Source organism: Oncorhynchus nerka, linkage group LG21 (genome assembly GCF_034236695.1).
Source record: "Oncorhynchus nerka isolate Pitt River linkage group LG21, Oner_Uvic_2.0, whole genome shotgun sequence".
Taxonomy (NCBI): domain Eukaryota; kingdom Metazoa; phylum Chordata; class Actinopteri; order Salmoniformes; family Salmonidae; genus Oncorhynchus; species Oncorhynchus nerka.
In genome coordinates, this window is record NC_088416.1 from 26,654,768 (window position 1) to 26,672,234 (window position 17,467).

Consider the following 17,467-nt stretch of genomic DNA (forward strand, 5'->3'; position numbering starts at 1 on the left):
GTGTCAACAGTTTTCATTGTGTAGAGACCAGTGTCTGGCCCTCCGACTCCAAACTGGAACCATCTCTCTCTGATACGGTATAGAACAGAAACGTTAACTCATGCTCTGGAATGTTCTTTAGGTTTTATCACCCAAACGACATCGTAAATCTCCTGTCAGTGTTATCTCCCAGACGCCCATCCTCAGTAGAACACACACACAATAGCTATAAGAATACTCTATTCTGTCGAATAAAACAACCATTTGATGCAATGAAAGTATTATAACATAGTCTTGCAATTTTTCTCTCGACAAAGTCCTCACAGGGATAGTAAAACCAGGAACATTTTGACAAGTCGGGACATTTCGCCGGTCCCCACAAGGAAAAAGGCTATTTTAGGCTTCTAGGTTAGGTTTAAGGGTTAGGGTTACAATTAGGTTTAGGGTTAGGTTTAGTGGTTTGGGTTTGGGTTAGGGGTTAAGGAAAATAGGATTTTGAATGGGAATCAATTGTTTGGTCCCCACAAGGATAGTCAAACAAACGTGTGTGTGTCTGTGTGATTCAGCCTGCTAACGGAAGCAGACGCGGGGCACACAGAGTTCACAGACGAGGTCTTCCAGAACGAGACGCGTTTCATTGGCGGGGAGTGGAAGCCTGCTGCCGACCCCTTCACAGACGTGGTGAGACAGAGCAACACACACAGACACACACACTATTGCTAGAGACAACCCTGTCGCCTGCAACTCAGACCCCTCTATCTACAAGAGGGAAGAGATATGTAAACACTGAAAAGTTAAGCTGACCCCTCAGTGTTACATTAATTCTCCTTCTGGGATGAAATTGTATGTTCTCTTTTTCTTACGAAAAGAGGCCATCGAAACTGAAGCCCTTTCGTCTGTTTCCCTTACAATTTGATCTCCTAGACTACGTAGCGACAGGTGCTCATCCCTGGATTCATTTTATGCACATATCACTCACTGTCATGTTTCCCTTGTCAAGAGAGCTGCATATAGCCTGCGTACCATTCCACTTTTTGTCTCTCCTTGTCATACCAAGAATTGTATCTAAAAAATCAAAAACATGTTTCTTAATAACAGTATAACAGTAACCTGGCCGAATGTCCAGTTTGGCATATGACACCGAGTACAAGGAATGAAAACAGGTCTGGATTTCAGGCTAAGCTGCGTAGCCTTGATGTTTTCAAACTGTGACGCCTATTGTTTCGAGATCGGGGAGTTTACACAGACAGCTACCTTTTTCCACGATGGTGCTTGTTTCAGTGAATCCCATAAATATAGAGGCTTAGTTAAATACTTGATAGGAGACTGGAAACCAACGTGAATCAATCCCTCCTCACACAGAATACCCAGAGGGGAAAATAGAGTGCTTACGTCCCTACTTTTATAAACAGTGTGTCTCTGTATTGTTTTGATGTTGTAATGTGATGTCATTGTCACACGTTGATATACAGCCACTGTGTAATGTCGGAAGTGACTGACTGTGACTGTTCTGTGTAGAATGGGCAGAAGAGCCAGAGTCCAGGGGAGATAGAGTGTCCTGCTGGCTGGAAGTGGGAGGATGACTGGAGCTTCGACAGCAACAGGGCTGTGGATGAGAAAGGTAAAGAAGCACTGGAATTATTCTCCTTCATATCCATAACCCAGATGATAACACTGGGATTGATTGTATGGTGTACTGGTGTATACTTGTTTCAATCAATCAAATAATCAATATTGTTTAAGGATTCCATTATCATATGTGGAACAATATGGCACTGTATAGTATACAATTTAATTGATAAACCTCTTCTGTGCTGTATTTTGAATTTACCTATTATAACCAATATGATACTACAGTATAAAGCTGAATGTCCTCTGACTCTGTATATACAGTTTGTCACTGTGTGTGTGTTGCGTACCAGGTTGGGAGTATGGCGTCACCATTCCCCCCGATGACAAGCCCAAGTCCTGGGGAGCAGCAGAGAAGATGTACCACATCCACCGCAGGAAGAGACTCTTACGACCACGCAGGAAAATAGCAGACACTAAAGCAGCACCTGAGGTGAGCGGAGGAGGAAGAAGAGAAGTGGAGGGAGGAGGGGGAGGGAGGGAGAAGGAAGAGGAGGAGGAAGTGAAGGAGGAGAAGGAAGAGGAGGAGGGGAAGGAGGAGAAGGAAGATGAGGAGGTAAGGGAGGAAGAGCAGGAAAGGAGGAGGGTAGGAGGAAGAGGAGTAGAAGGGGAAGGAGGAAGAGAAGGAAGAGGAAGGGGAAGGGAGGAGGAGAAGAAGGGAAAGGAGGATGGAGGAGAAGGAAGCGGTTATAGAAGAAGAGAGGAGGAAAATGTTTAGTGTGCATGGTAGAGTGGAAGCATGTGTGTGTCTGTATGTCAATTTCGAGGGCTAAAGTTCTAGTTCTTACACACTGTCCACTGCCTCTCCGTTGACTCTACAGAGGCGGGATCCCGGCGAAGGCTGGGAATACTCGTCCTTGATTGGCTGGAAGTTCCACAGGAAGGAGCGTTCGTCTGACACATTCCGCCGTCGCCGCTGGAGACGCAAGATGGCTCCGTCAGATGGGATAGGAGCTTCAGCCATCTTCAGGCTGGAGGGGGCGTTGGTTAGTAACTTCTTCTGAGTTCAAAAACAATTACACAGGAAGGCTACACAGGAAGGCTAGACTTAAACTAGATTCATACCACACATCAAAGTACATCAAAAGTGCTTCATTTGACAAATGTTGTTTTTTTCACCCGCAGAAGATTGACGATCAATCATCAATTTTGTCGCTATCCCAGCTGTGTGACTGGGTTGTGGAAATGGGTTGTGGAAATAAATAAAATACTACTTTAGCTACAAAGTGTTAGGTTCTAGTTAAACAGAGTAAAAAACTCATGCACGCTTATTAAAGTTCAAACCGAGTTTATTCACCCACTGGGTCATACAGCTGCATAAGACAAGGAACATATTCACACAAGCACGGGTATTTAACCATTTCTCCTATGCTGAGTCCCTAGTTACACATCCGAACAGCCAATACACCTATGTTGCTATCAAGATGATTAGTGATATATGTTCTTCCTCACTTCATCTAACTTGACCTCTGTCCCAAAGGACTCACTCCTCCCCAACTCACGGCTGTCATGTTGACTTGTAACCAGACTATGTCTCTTCTCCCATAGGATCCCTGATGGTTAACGATAACATATCCTGACAGAATGTAAACGTTATACATTCCCCCCTCTCCCTCAGTGACATGAATACGTGTATTTAATATCTAAAAGTCAGAACCCATCAAAAGGCTTTGGGAAACCCAGTCCATGAAAATACAATGGAATTTGGCAGAGTGCCTTTCAGTGTGTTATCTTGATTATAATATCCTCTCATTATTCTCCTCCATCTGCCCCTTCCTGCCCAGTGATCCTGGTTGGCAAAGCACTCAAAAGGCACGGATTAGACCAGCGTTGACTCATGCCCTATTTATTTCAAATCAAATCAAATTTTATTCACAGTGTTGTGCTATTTGTGCTGCCATACCATCCAGAAACAAACCCAAACTCCTAGTCCCTGGACACTTATGGAGATTCAAGAGGATTGAATAGATTTAAGCAATATCGTTATAGCTCCAGCAGGCTCCAACAGTCTCTAATGAAGACATTGCTAGTCCTGTTCTGAACTGGTCTCTCTGGCTGTGTTTACACAGGGAGCCCAATTCTGATCGCTTTCCCACTTATTGGCAAAAGAGCTGATCTGATTGGTCAAAAGACCAATTAGTGGGAAGAGAACAGACTGGGGGTGTCTTTGTAAACTCAGCCTCTGTGTTTTGTCTACAGGGGGTAGATGTTGATGAGAAGGCCAGTAAGAAGGACGCAGCCAGACTGTTTGGTGCCAACACACCCACCGTTTCCTGTAACTTTGACCGTGAGTAACATTGACCTATGCCAGCTGATTGCAGACACTGATTAAGGGATTAAGGCTGTGGCCACACAGAGATAGATGAAAGAGTATGAACAACACATATGCATTGGTCACAGTCCTGTTTGTCCATCAACATCAGCATTTTGTTGTTGACAGATAGACATTCATCATCTCCTTTGTTCGTGAAGGTATGACTCCACTAGAAAAAACACTGGGCCAAATGTTGTTGTTTTTTACGGACAATCTCTGTCTGGCCGCGGCCTAAATGTTGATTTCTCCTCAGATTCCTCCACTCCACTGCCCTTCCTCTCAGGAAGTCTGGGCCCACACTTTTCAGATTACATTAAATCACTATCACTCTCTCGTCAGGGTCGTATATGTACCATCTGAGGGTGTATGTCTATCAGGCCAGGAATCTCATCGCCATGGACAGGGACAGCTTCTCAGGTGAGGAACATCATAAAATGTAGATAAATGGAGAGCTCACTTTCTTTCTTTTTTTTTACTTACCAAGCGGGTTGTTACATCCATACCATTTGTTTGTTAGCTAGTTCTTGAGCACCGTCCACATTCTCCTGGCTAGTACTTTTGAAACATCTAAGCAATGCTAGTGGGAACAAACTGGGTTGTTTCCACTAACGTTGCATGGGGAAAGAGAGAGGTGGAGGTGGAAGTGTAACCCGATCCTCACAGCAGTTGTAATTGAACCACTAGCTGATTAAACTCGTTGTATCAATACAATGAGTGTGCTCTGGTCTTCTGCTTCAGATCCCTATGCCCATGTGTCCTTCCTCCATGTGAGTAAGACCACGGAGGTCATCAGGGCCACTCTGAACCCCACTTGGGACCAGACCCTCATCTTTAATGACATCGAGATCTATGGAGACCCCCAGACCATTGCACTCAACCCCCCCAACGTGGTGCTGGAGCTCTACGACAGTGACCAGGTGGTATGTACCCTAACCTACCCTCACATACCCTACCAGTTGTAGTGTGTTAGCGACACTTACCAACCGAGCACTGTACATACATGTGATACACTTATGTACATGTATGTGGTCAATGTGTGCGACCACCACTAAGTACATTTCAATGAATCCTGTGAGTCCGAGTCAAGTCAATACATTACGGCCGTCAATTTCCATCCACTGCCTGTTCACCTGGACTTATTCACCTGTGCCCTGTTAAAACTTCTTAAGGATCGGCATTCAGTCAACAGGACAGTTGTAAATCATGCAGCACGTTATGTCAAGATCGCAGATTTTGGAGAAACAACAAATGTCGGTACATAAAAGTGTCTTATATCGTCTGAAAGCTTCAATTATTGTTCATGTAACTGCACTGTCCAATTTACGGTAGCTATTACTGTGACAAAATGCCATGCTATTGTTTGAGGAGAGCTCCTAACAGCAAAACACTTTTTTCACCGCGATAGGTTTGATAAATTCACCTCTGAAGGTGACGTGTACTTAAATCAGAGCAAGATTTCAGAATGTATCATCCAAAGGGTCCCAGAGATAACATGAAGTGTCGTTTTGTTAGATAAAATCATTTTTCATATCCTAAAAAGGTCCAAATAGCATGCACGATCGATTTTGTATTTCCACTCGTTCAATTTGCAAAGAAAGGAATCTGTGAATATCTCATCCTAAATGTTGTTTCAACCAGCCAAATCACGTTTGTATGTATTCCTCAGAGATCCTAGAAGGTAACAAGACTTCACTATATCATTAGGGGTGTAGTGTATCCTATAGGACACCATATTTGGTCAGAGAGCGAAGCCTTCATGGCACGCCGATGATGCAGGCGGTCATCACTTGAACGACTGTATCTTTGTCAAATAAGCACCAATCGGGGTCAAACAAAGCTAGCTAGATAGCCAATGAGCTGGGATTTACGGGAATATCTGGAAACCATGTATGTGTTGTAAAATGTATCTACTAACCTTGTACGACAGCATGCCTTTTCATTTTAGAAAAAATGATACGGATATTATTTTGTTGTTTTGCAAATGTTGAACTTATAATATGGCTACTAATACTTAGAAAGCTAAATCAAAGTCCAAGTATACAGATTTGATGATATTCTTGCAGAAAAATTTAATATGAATGCGAATGTTTCCTTCACGATTTGCCCAAATGTACCTGGGGACTTCACACTAAAAGTATTGTAGTTCAAGTTTTTGATACTTCAAGTTTTCCATCTGAAACTTTGCACATACACCGCTGCCATCCTGTGGACACTATCAGGAATTACAACCAGAGTGATGGCTAGAGCTGTGACCTTTCTCTTGCATTTCAAAGATGGTGGTAGAAAAAAAAACTGTTGTTTTTTTCTTTGTATTTTCTTCTACCAAAACTAGTGTGTTAAATTCTCCTACATTCAATTCACATTTCCTCAAATGTCAGTGTTTTCTTTCAAATGGTACCAAGAAAATGCATATCCTTCAGGGTCTGAGCTTCAGGCAGTTAGATTTGGGTATGTCATTTAGGCGAAATTTTTTAAAAGGGGGCTATCCCTCTCCAGCCCTGTCTATTCCAACAGTGTCATATTGTAAGTTCAAGAATATTTTGATACTATTGTTTTTGACTAGTGCAAGCAGTTGATACTTATCTAGTTATCTGTTATTATTTTTCTTTTAGGCATGTATGTTGGAAGCATCTGTCCTTGTAGGCAAAAAATAAAAAAAATAATGTTGTGCTTGTGTTTTTCTTTACTGTTACTCTTGTACTATTAGCTAGTTATTTTGTAAGGTTTTACTTGAAATTATCTGGATATGTAGATGTTTTGCCTACTTTAGTTGAATGCACTGATTGCAAGTTGCTCTGAAAAAGAGTGTCTGCTAAATGTACTAAAATGTAAATGTAGATGCTACATATCCCTGTGCTGTGTCCGACTCTCAGGGTAAAGACGAGGCCATGGGTCGCTGTACGTGCCCCCCTGTGGTGAAGCTGAACCTCGGCACAGTGGTCTCCCCCAAACTGCTGTGGTTCCCCATCACCAAGAAAGGCCGCAGCGCAGGAGAAATGCTGGTGGCTGCCGAGCTTTTGCTGAAAGACAAGGTAAAGTACTACCCAGCTAGCACATAATGTTCTGAGAACTGTATGTTTCTTAGAGCTTCGTGGTCCTATGTTTATTTTGCATACGACCTTCCCCCAACTTTCTGGGAATGGTGCTGGATAGTTGCTTGGCCTTGGAACATTCTCAGCACATTTAAGGAACTTGACAAAACACTTTATTTTCTTGGAATTTCATTACTTTAACAGAATGTTTCCAAAAGTTCAAAGACGGTTACATTCAATTAAAATGCTGGTAATGTTCTAGGAACGTTCTCCAATTTGTTTGACATTGGAATGTTCTGCAATATTTCTGAGAACGTTTAGAATCAACAATTCTTCTGTGGGAATTTCAGTACTTCAGAATAACTTTTCTTACAGGTTTCCTCATGGTTCCATTTAAAGTCATGCTGTCAAATTGTTCGGAAAACATTAAGAAAAACGTTTGTTTGTAACGCTCAGAGAAAGTTTTTAGAATGTATGTTAAAAACATATACATTCCGTTCTTCTCAGCATCAACAAAACTCTCTCTATCCTCTGTCTTGTTAAGTGTGTTCAGGTGTGTTGGCCGTGCCCACTAATTGGCCACACCTGATCTTAATGTGTACTTGTTTCCTTTGAAATGGGGTCTGTTTGTAGATTAAAATTAACACCTTTGTATGAGTTTTAAAAAATATGGCATGCTAGCTCCAACCTGGTGGTACAGTGGGCTAATTCCATGGATAGACAACAGAAGCTCATAGGTTTGCATCTCACTGATGCTGTGCCACAATAAATGCATGATTAATGCCTAAGCAAATTCATTTTCATGTGTCCTATCTGTGCTTGGAGTTCAAAACATTTAACCCAAACTAAGCTAGCAGTTTTATTAAAAGTCTCAGAAGGTTTTTTAATTGTCTTCAAATAACCTAGAATTTCCATTCTCTGAAAGTTTTGAAAACTGCCAGGGAAACTTTCAGAGAACCATAATAAAACGTTCTCAGAACCTCCCTGCAACTTAAAAATGTGCGTTCATAGAACAGGTGAAATGTTCACTTATGTTCTAAGAACGTGGCTTCTCTTATGGCTTCTCTACCAGAACAAATGTGAAGCCAAAACAGTACGTTCCCAGAACTTCCAATGAAGCAAATATGCTAGCTGGGTAGTGCCCAGTGTTGCTTTGTTGTTAAGCTGAAAGTTGCGCCTCACCACAGATCTAGGATCAGGTTTCTCGACTCCTAACCTCACGCGCCAGGTGGGTGGAAAATATCTGACTGTCTGTCAGTGGTTGATGCAACTTCCACCAACTCCAGTCCAGGTCTAGTTACTGTAGAGCACTTTTTTTGTGTGAAAATCATGATTTAAAATACATTTAATTGATTGATTGATGTGTATTACTTTTAGGCCAATGAGAGTGACTTACCCCTGGTGCCCCCCAGACGAGGAGCAACACTCTACATGGTTCCCCAGGGAATCAGGCCTGTCGTACAGCTTACCGCCATCGAGGTGAGGACTCAGGCAGCCCGTAACGCCATCACACACACACACACACTCACATGCACGCTTGCGCATGCATGAACTCATACACACACAACACAGACATGAACACACACACACAAGTACACATTCACACACATAAAGGCACACACATATTCTCCTGTGTGTGTGTGTGTGTGTGTGTGTGTGTGTGTGTGTGTGTGTGTACATGCACATTCTTGCTCATGTGTGTGCGGTGTGTGTGTGTTGTGTCCTAGATCTTAGCCTGGGGTCTGAGGAACATGAAGACCTACCAGTTGGCCACAGTCACCTCTCCCAGTCTCATGGTGGAGTGTGGGGGGGAGGTCGTCCAGACGGCCGTCATCAAGAACATCAAGAAGAACCCCAACTTCCCCGGATCTGTCCTCTTCTTTAAAGTGGTACTGCAACTTCCCTTCAAACTCAGTGTACTGTATAACAGTTCTCTCCATGAGATATACTATTAATATCAGGGACTGGAAGGAAAAGACAAATGCTCTGAATGAACGTGACATGAATGTACTATATTTTAGTGGTATTTACTGGTATTTTAACTGTACACCATACGTACTATAGATTTGTATCCACGGTGATACTTAACTAGTTTGGTCTCAGATATGTTTGTGTTTGACATTGACAATGACCATAGGAGCTAGCAAGACAACACAAACAGATCTAGGCTAATCTTTAAAGCTGAAATCCACGAAAGGCGTCACTGGTCGCCTCGCAGGTTGACGTTTATTGTCCTGGAGGCAGAACTGTTCAATTTCCCCTTGGATAGGAAAGGGAATTCAACTGAAATGTGTCTTCCGCATTTATTCCAACCCCTCTGAATCAGAGAGGTGCATAGGGCTGCCTTAATTGACATCCACGTCTTCGGCGCCTGGGGAACAGTGGATTAACTGCCTTGCTCAGGGGCAGAACGACAGATTTTTACCTTGTCAGCTCGGGGATTCGATCCAGCATCCTTTCGGCAAGCTGCAAAGTCAAAATTGGCTCTATTGTAAAAATTCATGAAAACTAAAATGACCTTTTTGGTCTTAATTTAAGGTTAGGGTTAGGCATTAGGGTTAGCAGTGTGGTTAATGTTAAGCTTAGGTTTAAAATGAGATTTTATGACTTTGTGACTGTGCCAGCTAGTGACCACGCTGCAAGAGCTGCCTCCAGAAAATGATTCATGACAAAAAATGCTAACCTGCGTTCGCCCCAGGCACATTTGTTAATGTTTTTGTAACAGAGATGAGCATCCATCATCATGTTAAAAAAAAAAAATCCTAGTGCGTACTCTGATGTTCTATCATTCCTGCAATGATGTCAGAACCAAGTAAACAGCATTCGTTGCTTGAAATAATGTCTTTGTTGTTGTAATATCTCAAACGGACGTGGAATTATCACCACTACAGATTCCAGCTTTAAGGACCCCGATTATTGATGCATTTTCCATCCCAATGAAAAATTACTTCGGTTGAAATGTTTGACAACCATTAAGATAAAGCAGTTGAAATGTCTCTGCAGTTAAGCTGATTGATATTATGCGTTCTGTTGAATTGATTGATTGTCTTCGATTCGATCCTATCGTTCATGCACTAACTGTAAGTCGCTAAGACCGTCTGCTCAATGTCTAATATGGATATGTAAAATGTAGTTTCTGTATCACTGGTAACACTGAGTTGTCTGAGCCAGGTTAACCCTAACCTCCCCCTACCCCCAGCTCCTACCCAAAGAGGAGATATACACCCCTCCCATCGTTCTGAAGGTGATCGACCACCGGCCCTTCGGTAGGAAGCCCATTGTGGGCCAGTGTACCCTCTCCCTGGAGGAGTTCCGCTGTGACCCTTACGTCACCAATGCTGAGGTGGCCATGTCTTCCAAAGGTACACACATACAAACAGAACCACGTATGCACGCAACACAAATACGCATGAACGTATCCACGAATGTGCACACAGATACACACACACACATCCACACACAACATTGCTAAAGTACTGTACTGTATGTGTCACATCTATTTACTACCCCCTTTCTTTTCTGTTGTGTATTATTGTAATAGTGGCCATGATGGCAGCAACTCAAGGAGACATCATCATTAACATGGAGGATAGGCCCATCCTTAATACTGAGGTAGCTACTGTAAAACTCAAAAAGGACTTTACAGTATTAGCTTGTGTTGTGTTGTTTTATCAGAAATGTACCAGCACTGTAGCCTGGGTGCCATGCTGTTTCTGCTGTCTTGTAAAAATAGCTTGGCATGACGAGGAGTGACAAAGAGTTGACAAGATGGTACAAACAGATCTGGGATCAGGCTAACGTGTTGTGTGGTTACACATTCTGATGTTTTTTTATTCTGTTTTTCTTCTTAGCTCCACAAAGAGAAGGTGAGATTTTTCCTTTTTTATGAATACATATGATCAAGGACGGAAAGAATCGAGGATTTGACCGAGTCAAAACGTGCTGTTATTGAGGCTTATTGGAGTCTGCCTGTTTTGCAGGAGGAGGAGGCAGTTGACTGGTGGAGTAAGTTCTATGCCTCTGTGGGAGAGCACGAGAAGTGTGGGCCGTACCTCAAAAAAGGATACGACACCCTAAAGGTACAGTGAGAACGATCTACCACTTCTGTCTCCGAGACTGAAAGGTTTTGAGTTGACCTGTTTTATTTTTATTTTTTGGAAGTCTCTTTTGTCTAACAATGGTCACAAGGATTGTCCATAGGACTTTTCCCATCAATATTTAACACCCACCTGGGTTTTACACGACAACCTGTACAATGATGATGCTGTGAGAAATGTGTGTTTTCTTACATGATTGATGGTGTGAATTGTGTGTATCGTCTCAGGTGTATCAGGGTAGTACAATACAGCCAGGTCCCAAATGATTGACACCCTTGATTAGCTGTAAAGACTGTATACAATTCATAATACAAAATACTGAGCTGTATTGTATGTTTAAAGACATTGGTCAATGATATTATTTTATACTCATACAATTGATCAGAGAAAGAGATTTTGTTAACAATATTTCCAGATCCTTGATATCCTTCTCTTATGGATGGCCCTCTTCAATTCAAACCACCGGTTTTCAATGGGGTTCAAGGCTGGAGACTGAAATGGTCATTGTAAAATGTTGATTTTGTGGTCAATTAAACATTTCTTCGTGGATGTTGATGTGTGCTTGGGCTATTGTCTCGCTAGAAGATTTACTTGCAGCCAAATTTCAGCCTCCTGGCAGAGGAAACCAGGTTTTTGGCTAAAAATGTCCTGGTACTTGGTAAAGTTCATGATGCCGTTGACCTTAACAAGGGCCCCAAGACCAGTGGAAACAAAATAGCCACAAAACATCAAAGATCCACCACCATATTTTACGGTAGCTATAAGGTTATTTTCTGCATACGCATCCTTCTTTCGATTCCAAATCCACCACTGGTGTACATGGCCAAAGAGCTTTATTTTCATGTCATCTGACCATAGCACCGCCTGGAGTTTGCTAAATGGTATTGGCACTTGGATTGGAACCAGTGCTATGGTCAGATGACATGAAAATAGAGCTCTTTGGCCACAAAATCATCATTTTGCTATGGCCATCTCAGTCTCCGGTCTTGAACCCCATTGAAAACCTGTGGTTTGACTTGAAGAGGGCCGTCCATAAGAGAAGGATATCAAGGATCTGGAAAGATTCTGTATGGAGTAATAGTCTAAGATCCCTCCCAATGTGTTCTCCAATGTTATAAAACATTTTTGGAAAAGGCTTAGGGTCCTTATCATAGTAAGGGGAGGATGCTGGAGTATTGAAAACGGGTGCCAATAATTTTGACACATCTTTTTTTAGATTTTTTGTTATTACTTGTTTAACAAAGTCTCTTTCACTGAGAAATTGTATTAGAATAAATAAAAATATAGCTCAGTGTTTGTATCATTTATTTTATACTGTCTTTTTTTGTTATCTTTATCGAGGGAGCCAATCATTTTGATTTGTGTGGGTCTGTGTCTGTCTGTGTATCTGTGTGTGTGTCTTAAGGTGTTTCAGGTTGTGTGATGTGTGTTTGTCCTCAACATATTAAGATATGTGTCCTCATGTGCATAACAGTGTGATGTGTGTGTTTTGCCAGGTGTATGAAGGGGAGCTGGAGGAGGTCCCAGATTTCCGAGGGCTGACAGATTTCTGTAAAACGTTCCGACTGCAGCGGGGGAAGACTGAGGATGAGGACGACGACCCCTCAGTGGTCGGAGAGTTCAAGGTGATCACCTCTTTTTCTTTTAGGAATGTATGATCCTTCATGCATACACGTCATCCTGTTAAGATATATTTTCAAGGGTTCTGTCCAGAGCCTGTTTTCAATAACAAGGAGACATGGACTGGGGGCCTTTTAAAGCCCTGCACATACAGCTGGTGGGGGGGAAACAACATTACATAGAACCAATGATAAAACGTACTTATTTTCTCCACTTTATATGTGAACCCAGCCTAAGTATTGACACCTAGCCTGACTTTTGACCCCTGACCCTGCTGGTGTCTCCTGTGCTGTAGGGCTCGTTCCGGGTGTACCCCCTATCTGATGACCCAGGGGTGCCAGCCCCACCACGCCAGTTCAGAGAGTTGCCTGAGAGCGGGTTGCAGGAGTGCCTGGTCAGGATCTACGTGGTGCGATGCATGGACCTGCAGCCTAAAGACAACAACGGCATGGTGAGTGGACGCCAAACACAGTCTTAGAGACTCTACACACTGAGAACACTTCCAAGGCGATCCTGGATCAGGCGTATGTCAAACGCTGGATTAATTTCAATTTTCAGCTGAGCGTTTTTGCAGCGCATATACATACGTTTGCCCCTCCCCCTCACCAACCAACAGTTCTCATTAAAATAGATGACTTGTATAGCCTTTTCCCACACAAACACCATACCATATTTCAAAATGTGTGTTTGTTTTTGGTTTTTAGTGTGACCCTTACATCAAGATCTCTTTGGGGAAGAAAACAAAAGATGACAGGGATGACTACACACCAAACACCCTCAATCCAGAGTTTGGCAGGTAAACATTTTTATTTAACCTTATTTAAGTAGGCAAGTCAGTTAAGAACAAATTCTTATTTTACAATGATGGCCTACAGTAGTAGTTGGATGGATGAATGAGTTATTTTGAAATGTATAAAGTTATTTCAGCCAAGTGAAATCAATAATGCACACAGAAGTGTCCCTGACCAAGTTAACCTCTTCTCTTCCTCTTGTGTCAGGATGTTTGAGCTGTCCTGTTTCCTCCCTCAAGACAAAGACCTGAAGATAGCTGTGTACGACTATGACTTGCTCAGCCGAGATGAGAAAGTGGGAGAGACGGTCATTGACCTGGAGAACAGACTCCTCTCCCGCTTCGGCGCCTACTGCGGCCTGCCGCAGTCCTACTGCATGTGAGTGTGTATGTGCATGTCTGTCCGTCTGTACGACTGCCAGTTCTAAAGGTCTCTCATTCCAACTTTCCCACTCTTCCCGCATGTAGTTTCCTAACTTTTACTCTGGCCTAATCCAGCCCCCACTAGAGAATGCTATTGTATTACACTAGCGTTCAAAAGTTTGGCGTCACTTCGAAATGTCCTCGTTTCTGAAAGAAAAGCAAATTTTTTTGTCCATTAAAATAACATCAAATTGATCAGAAATACAGTGTAGACATTGTTAATGTTGTAAATGACTATTGTAGCTGGAAACGGCAGATTTTTTTATGGAATAAAAAACATAGGCATACAGAGGCCCATTATCAGCAACCATCACTCCTCTGTTCCAATGACACATTTTAAAAGGCTAATTGATCATTAGAAAACCCTTTTGCAATTATGCTAGCACAGCTGAAAACTGTAGTTTTAATGTACTTGTCCTCTTGCTCAGTTGTGCACTGGGGCCTCCCACTCCTCTTTCTATTCTGGTTAGGGCCAGTTTGCGCTGTTCTGTGAAGGGAGTAGTACACAGCGTTGTATGAGATCTTCAGTTACTTGGCCATTTCTCGCATGGAATAGCCTTCATTTCTCAGAACAAGAACAGACTGACGAGTTTCAATAGAAAGTTCTTTGTTTCTGGCCATTTTGAGCCTGTAATCGAACCCACAAATGCTGATGCTACAGATACTCAACTAGTCTAAAGAAGACCAGTTTTATTGCTTCTTTAATCAAAACAACAGATTTCAGCTGTGCTAACATAATTTCAAAAGGGTTTTCTAATGATCAATGAACCTTTTAAAATGATAAACTTGGATTAGCAAACACAATGTGCCATCAGAACACACGAGTGATGGTTGCTGATTATGAGCCCCTGTACACCTATGTAGATATTCCATAAAAAATCAGCCATTTCCAGCTACAATAGTCATTTACAAAATGAACAATGTCTACACTGTATTTCTGATCAATTTTATGTTATTTTAATGGACAGAAAATGTGTTTTCTTTGAAAAACAAGGACATTTCTAAGTGACCCCAAATATAACATTACAAAACAGCTCAGGGACCAACCAGTGGAGGGATCAGCTGAAGCCTTCCCAGATCCTGGAGAACCTGGCCAGACTGAGAGGGATCCCTTCACCCCGCACCTCTGCTGACGGCAGCACGCTCTCCTTCGGGGGGAGAGACTACAGCCTGCTGGACTTTGGTACAGAAAACCCCTAAGTAGCAAATCACACGTTAACTTGAGGGATCACTCTAGACCTCCATGTAAACCATCCATTTCAATGTGAGATTTGCCCAATAAATTAGTATTCAACCATCTGAGTTACATGCAGTTCTATTAGAGGAGTTCCACAGATAAATACATTTAATACATGTGGCATTTGGCATTTTACTTCAACCACAACATAGTGAATGTGTTAGTCATCTGAACGTCAACCCAAACTTCTGTCTCCTGACTGAGTTGTGTGTCCTGTCGCTAGAGGCCAACAGAGTCATCCACCAGCACCTGGGTCCAGCCAGGGAGAGGATGGCCCTGCATGTCCTCAGTAAACAGGGTCTGGTGCCAGAGCATGTGGAAACCAGGACTCTCTACAGTACTTACCAACCTACACTGTCCCAGGTTAGTACCTTATTTCCTTTTTCCCGATGACACTTTCTAATAGCCGCCATTGTAAATGTTTATAAGTGCTTCATAAAGCTTATGAGCATGTACAAAAAATGCATTTAGAAGTAATGAAATGCTTATAGTTTATTATAGTTATTATAAAGTGTTTCCTTATTGGCCTCATGAAACGTCCAAACATTGTACTGCATAATCAGGCCACGTTATCCAAGAAAAAAAGATGTCTACTTGAGGTGTTTGTTGTGTGACAGCATGACATTGTCTAGAGCAGTGCTTCTCAAACCTCTCCTCGGGGACCCCCAGACGTTTCACCATTTTGTTGTAGCTCTGAACGAGCACATCTGATTCAAGTAGTAAGGGCTTGATGTTGAGTTGACAAGTTGAATCAGCTTTGCTAGCTCTGGGGGGTCCCCAAGGAGAGATTTGAGAAAGGCTGGTCTAGAGAATACTTACCAATTGTATTGTCTCTCACTCTCCCCATCGTTAGGGAAAGATTCAGATGTGGGTGGACATCTTCCCCAAGAGCCTGGGTTTACTGGGACCTCCCTGCCACATTACTCCACGCCAAGCCAAGAAGTGAGGGCCTTTATTACATTCATTAAAAAATAAAGACCCTGCACAGTTAAAATCATATTTATCATCATATTTGGATGAAACCAGATCAAAGTAGGATGACCAAAGTATGAGAAATGACTGGTGCTGGTACATTGATTACGTTTGATCATACACTTACTGGCTTCCTCCTCCGTGTTAAAAACTTGAACTCAGGAGGCAGGGTTAATTGAGGCTTTATGTGACATCACATACATTTTTATTCACCTCCTTTTAAACACACCAATGGTAACGTCTTATTCTCTTACCTAATTTAAATAAGTACCACCTTGCAACCATCATCGCGGAGGGGAGCAGTTTACATAGCTAGCTAGCTAGTCTATTGGTGCCAAAATTTGACTGCAGGGTGTCAGCAAATATAATTACTGTTTTCCCCTATTCATCTATAGCAAAGTTATTTATAGGTTTCCTCTTTCATTTGTGTCTGGTGTTAGCTAGTTAATGGCTAGCTAGGTCATCAGCCAGCATGGGAAAAAAGGGGGAAAGGGTCGTTCAAAACTCCTACGCAGTTGGCATGTCAACACATCTGTCAGTGCTGCTGCGAACTGCAATAGAAGAGGCATGCCAAATAGGAGATAGGACCAACAGGACCAAGTCATTGTGTTACAAGTCACAAGTAAGTCTCAAGTCTTAGCACTCAAGTCAAGACGGGCAAGTCTGAGTCAAGTCTCAAGTCAAGACCGAAAAGTCTCAAGTCCTAAACTTTGAGTTTCGAGTCCAAGTCATAATGTGCTCTTCACCAAATGTAATACCATTTCATATTTTTAACAACAGTAATAGTTAGTATATTACATTTACGCAAATCATGAATGCTTTTAAAAAATATATACATTTTATTGCTTTCCAAATGAACTTTATATTTCCATGGCGATCGACTATTGAGGATCGCTATGGGGCGCAATCGGGCAATATAGGCTTGTACACAATCGCCCAACCTTAACACATACACACACACCCTCTCTGTGTATAGTTACAGTAGACTTACATATGTCAATGGTTTTAGGAACAGCAGTTACATCAGGCAGGATTTAGACTACCAACTGCCTAGCCAGTTGTAGCTCAATCTTGCAATGATCCCGTTCCCGCACTGAGTGACTGTGTGGAGGCTCATTGATTTAACGTTACGTTAGCCTACATGCTACACTAGCAAAGTTATAAATTGTATAGCTGTTGGCTATATTAGCCACGCTTTACCGTTCTTTGTGCAGCTTCAAATGTCGAACAAAGTTGTAAGTTGTTGCGCCTCCGTCTGCAATTTAATTCCCGCATGTTTTGGAAGTTGCAATCCGTTTTTTGTTGATAAAGCGTCGTCTTTATATCTGAAAATAATCATTTTGGGTATCATCTTTCCAAGGGCTTCATCTGAAT

General features: G+C 42.2%; 1 protein-coding gene across 1 annotated transcript in view; it reads left to right on the top strand.

Moving 5' to 3' along the window:
* Positions 1–17,467, top strand: part of LOC115104200 (myoferlin-like) — a 51,309-nt gene that overhangs the window by 25,902 nt on the left and 7,940 nt on the right. The window contains exons 27-47 of the mRNA XM_029625475.2: positions 546–660; positions 1,498–1,600; positions 1,902–2,041; positions 2,430–2,594; positions 3,808–3,895; positions 4,262–4,339; positions 4,661–4,842; positions 6,796–6,954; positions 8,332–8,433; positions 8,682–8,843; positions 10,154–10,316; positions 10,496–10,566; positions 10,806–10,820; positions 10,935–11,033; positions 12,548–12,676; positions 12,967–13,122; positions 13,376–13,467; positions 13,670–13,840; positions 14,919–15,067; positions 15,345–15,484; positions 15,975–16,063. Coding sequence (XP_029481335.2) covers positions 546–660; positions 1,498–1,600; positions 1,902–2,041; positions 2,430–2,594; positions 3,808–3,895; positions 4,262–4,339; positions 4,661–4,842; positions 6,796–6,954; positions 8,332–8,433; positions 8,682–8,843; positions 10,154–10,316; positions 10,496–10,566; positions 10,806–10,820; positions 10,935–11,033; positions 12,548–12,676; positions 12,967–13,122; positions 13,376–13,467; positions 13,670–13,840; positions 14,919–15,067; positions 15,345–15,484; positions 15,975–16,063 — 2,568 coding nt within the window. The remainder of the gene's footprint in view (positions 1–545; positions 661–1,497; positions 1,601–1,901; positions 2,042–2,429; positions 2,595–3,807; positions 3,896–4,261; positions 4,340–4,660; positions 4,843–6,795; positions 6,955–8,331; positions 8,434–8,681; positions 8,844–10,153; positions 10,317–10,495; positions 10,567–10,805; positions 10,821–10,934; positions 11,034–12,547; positions 12,677–12,966; positions 13,123–13,375; positions 13,468–13,669; positions 13,841–14,918; positions 15,068–15,344; positions 15,485–15,974; positions 16,064–17,467) is intronic.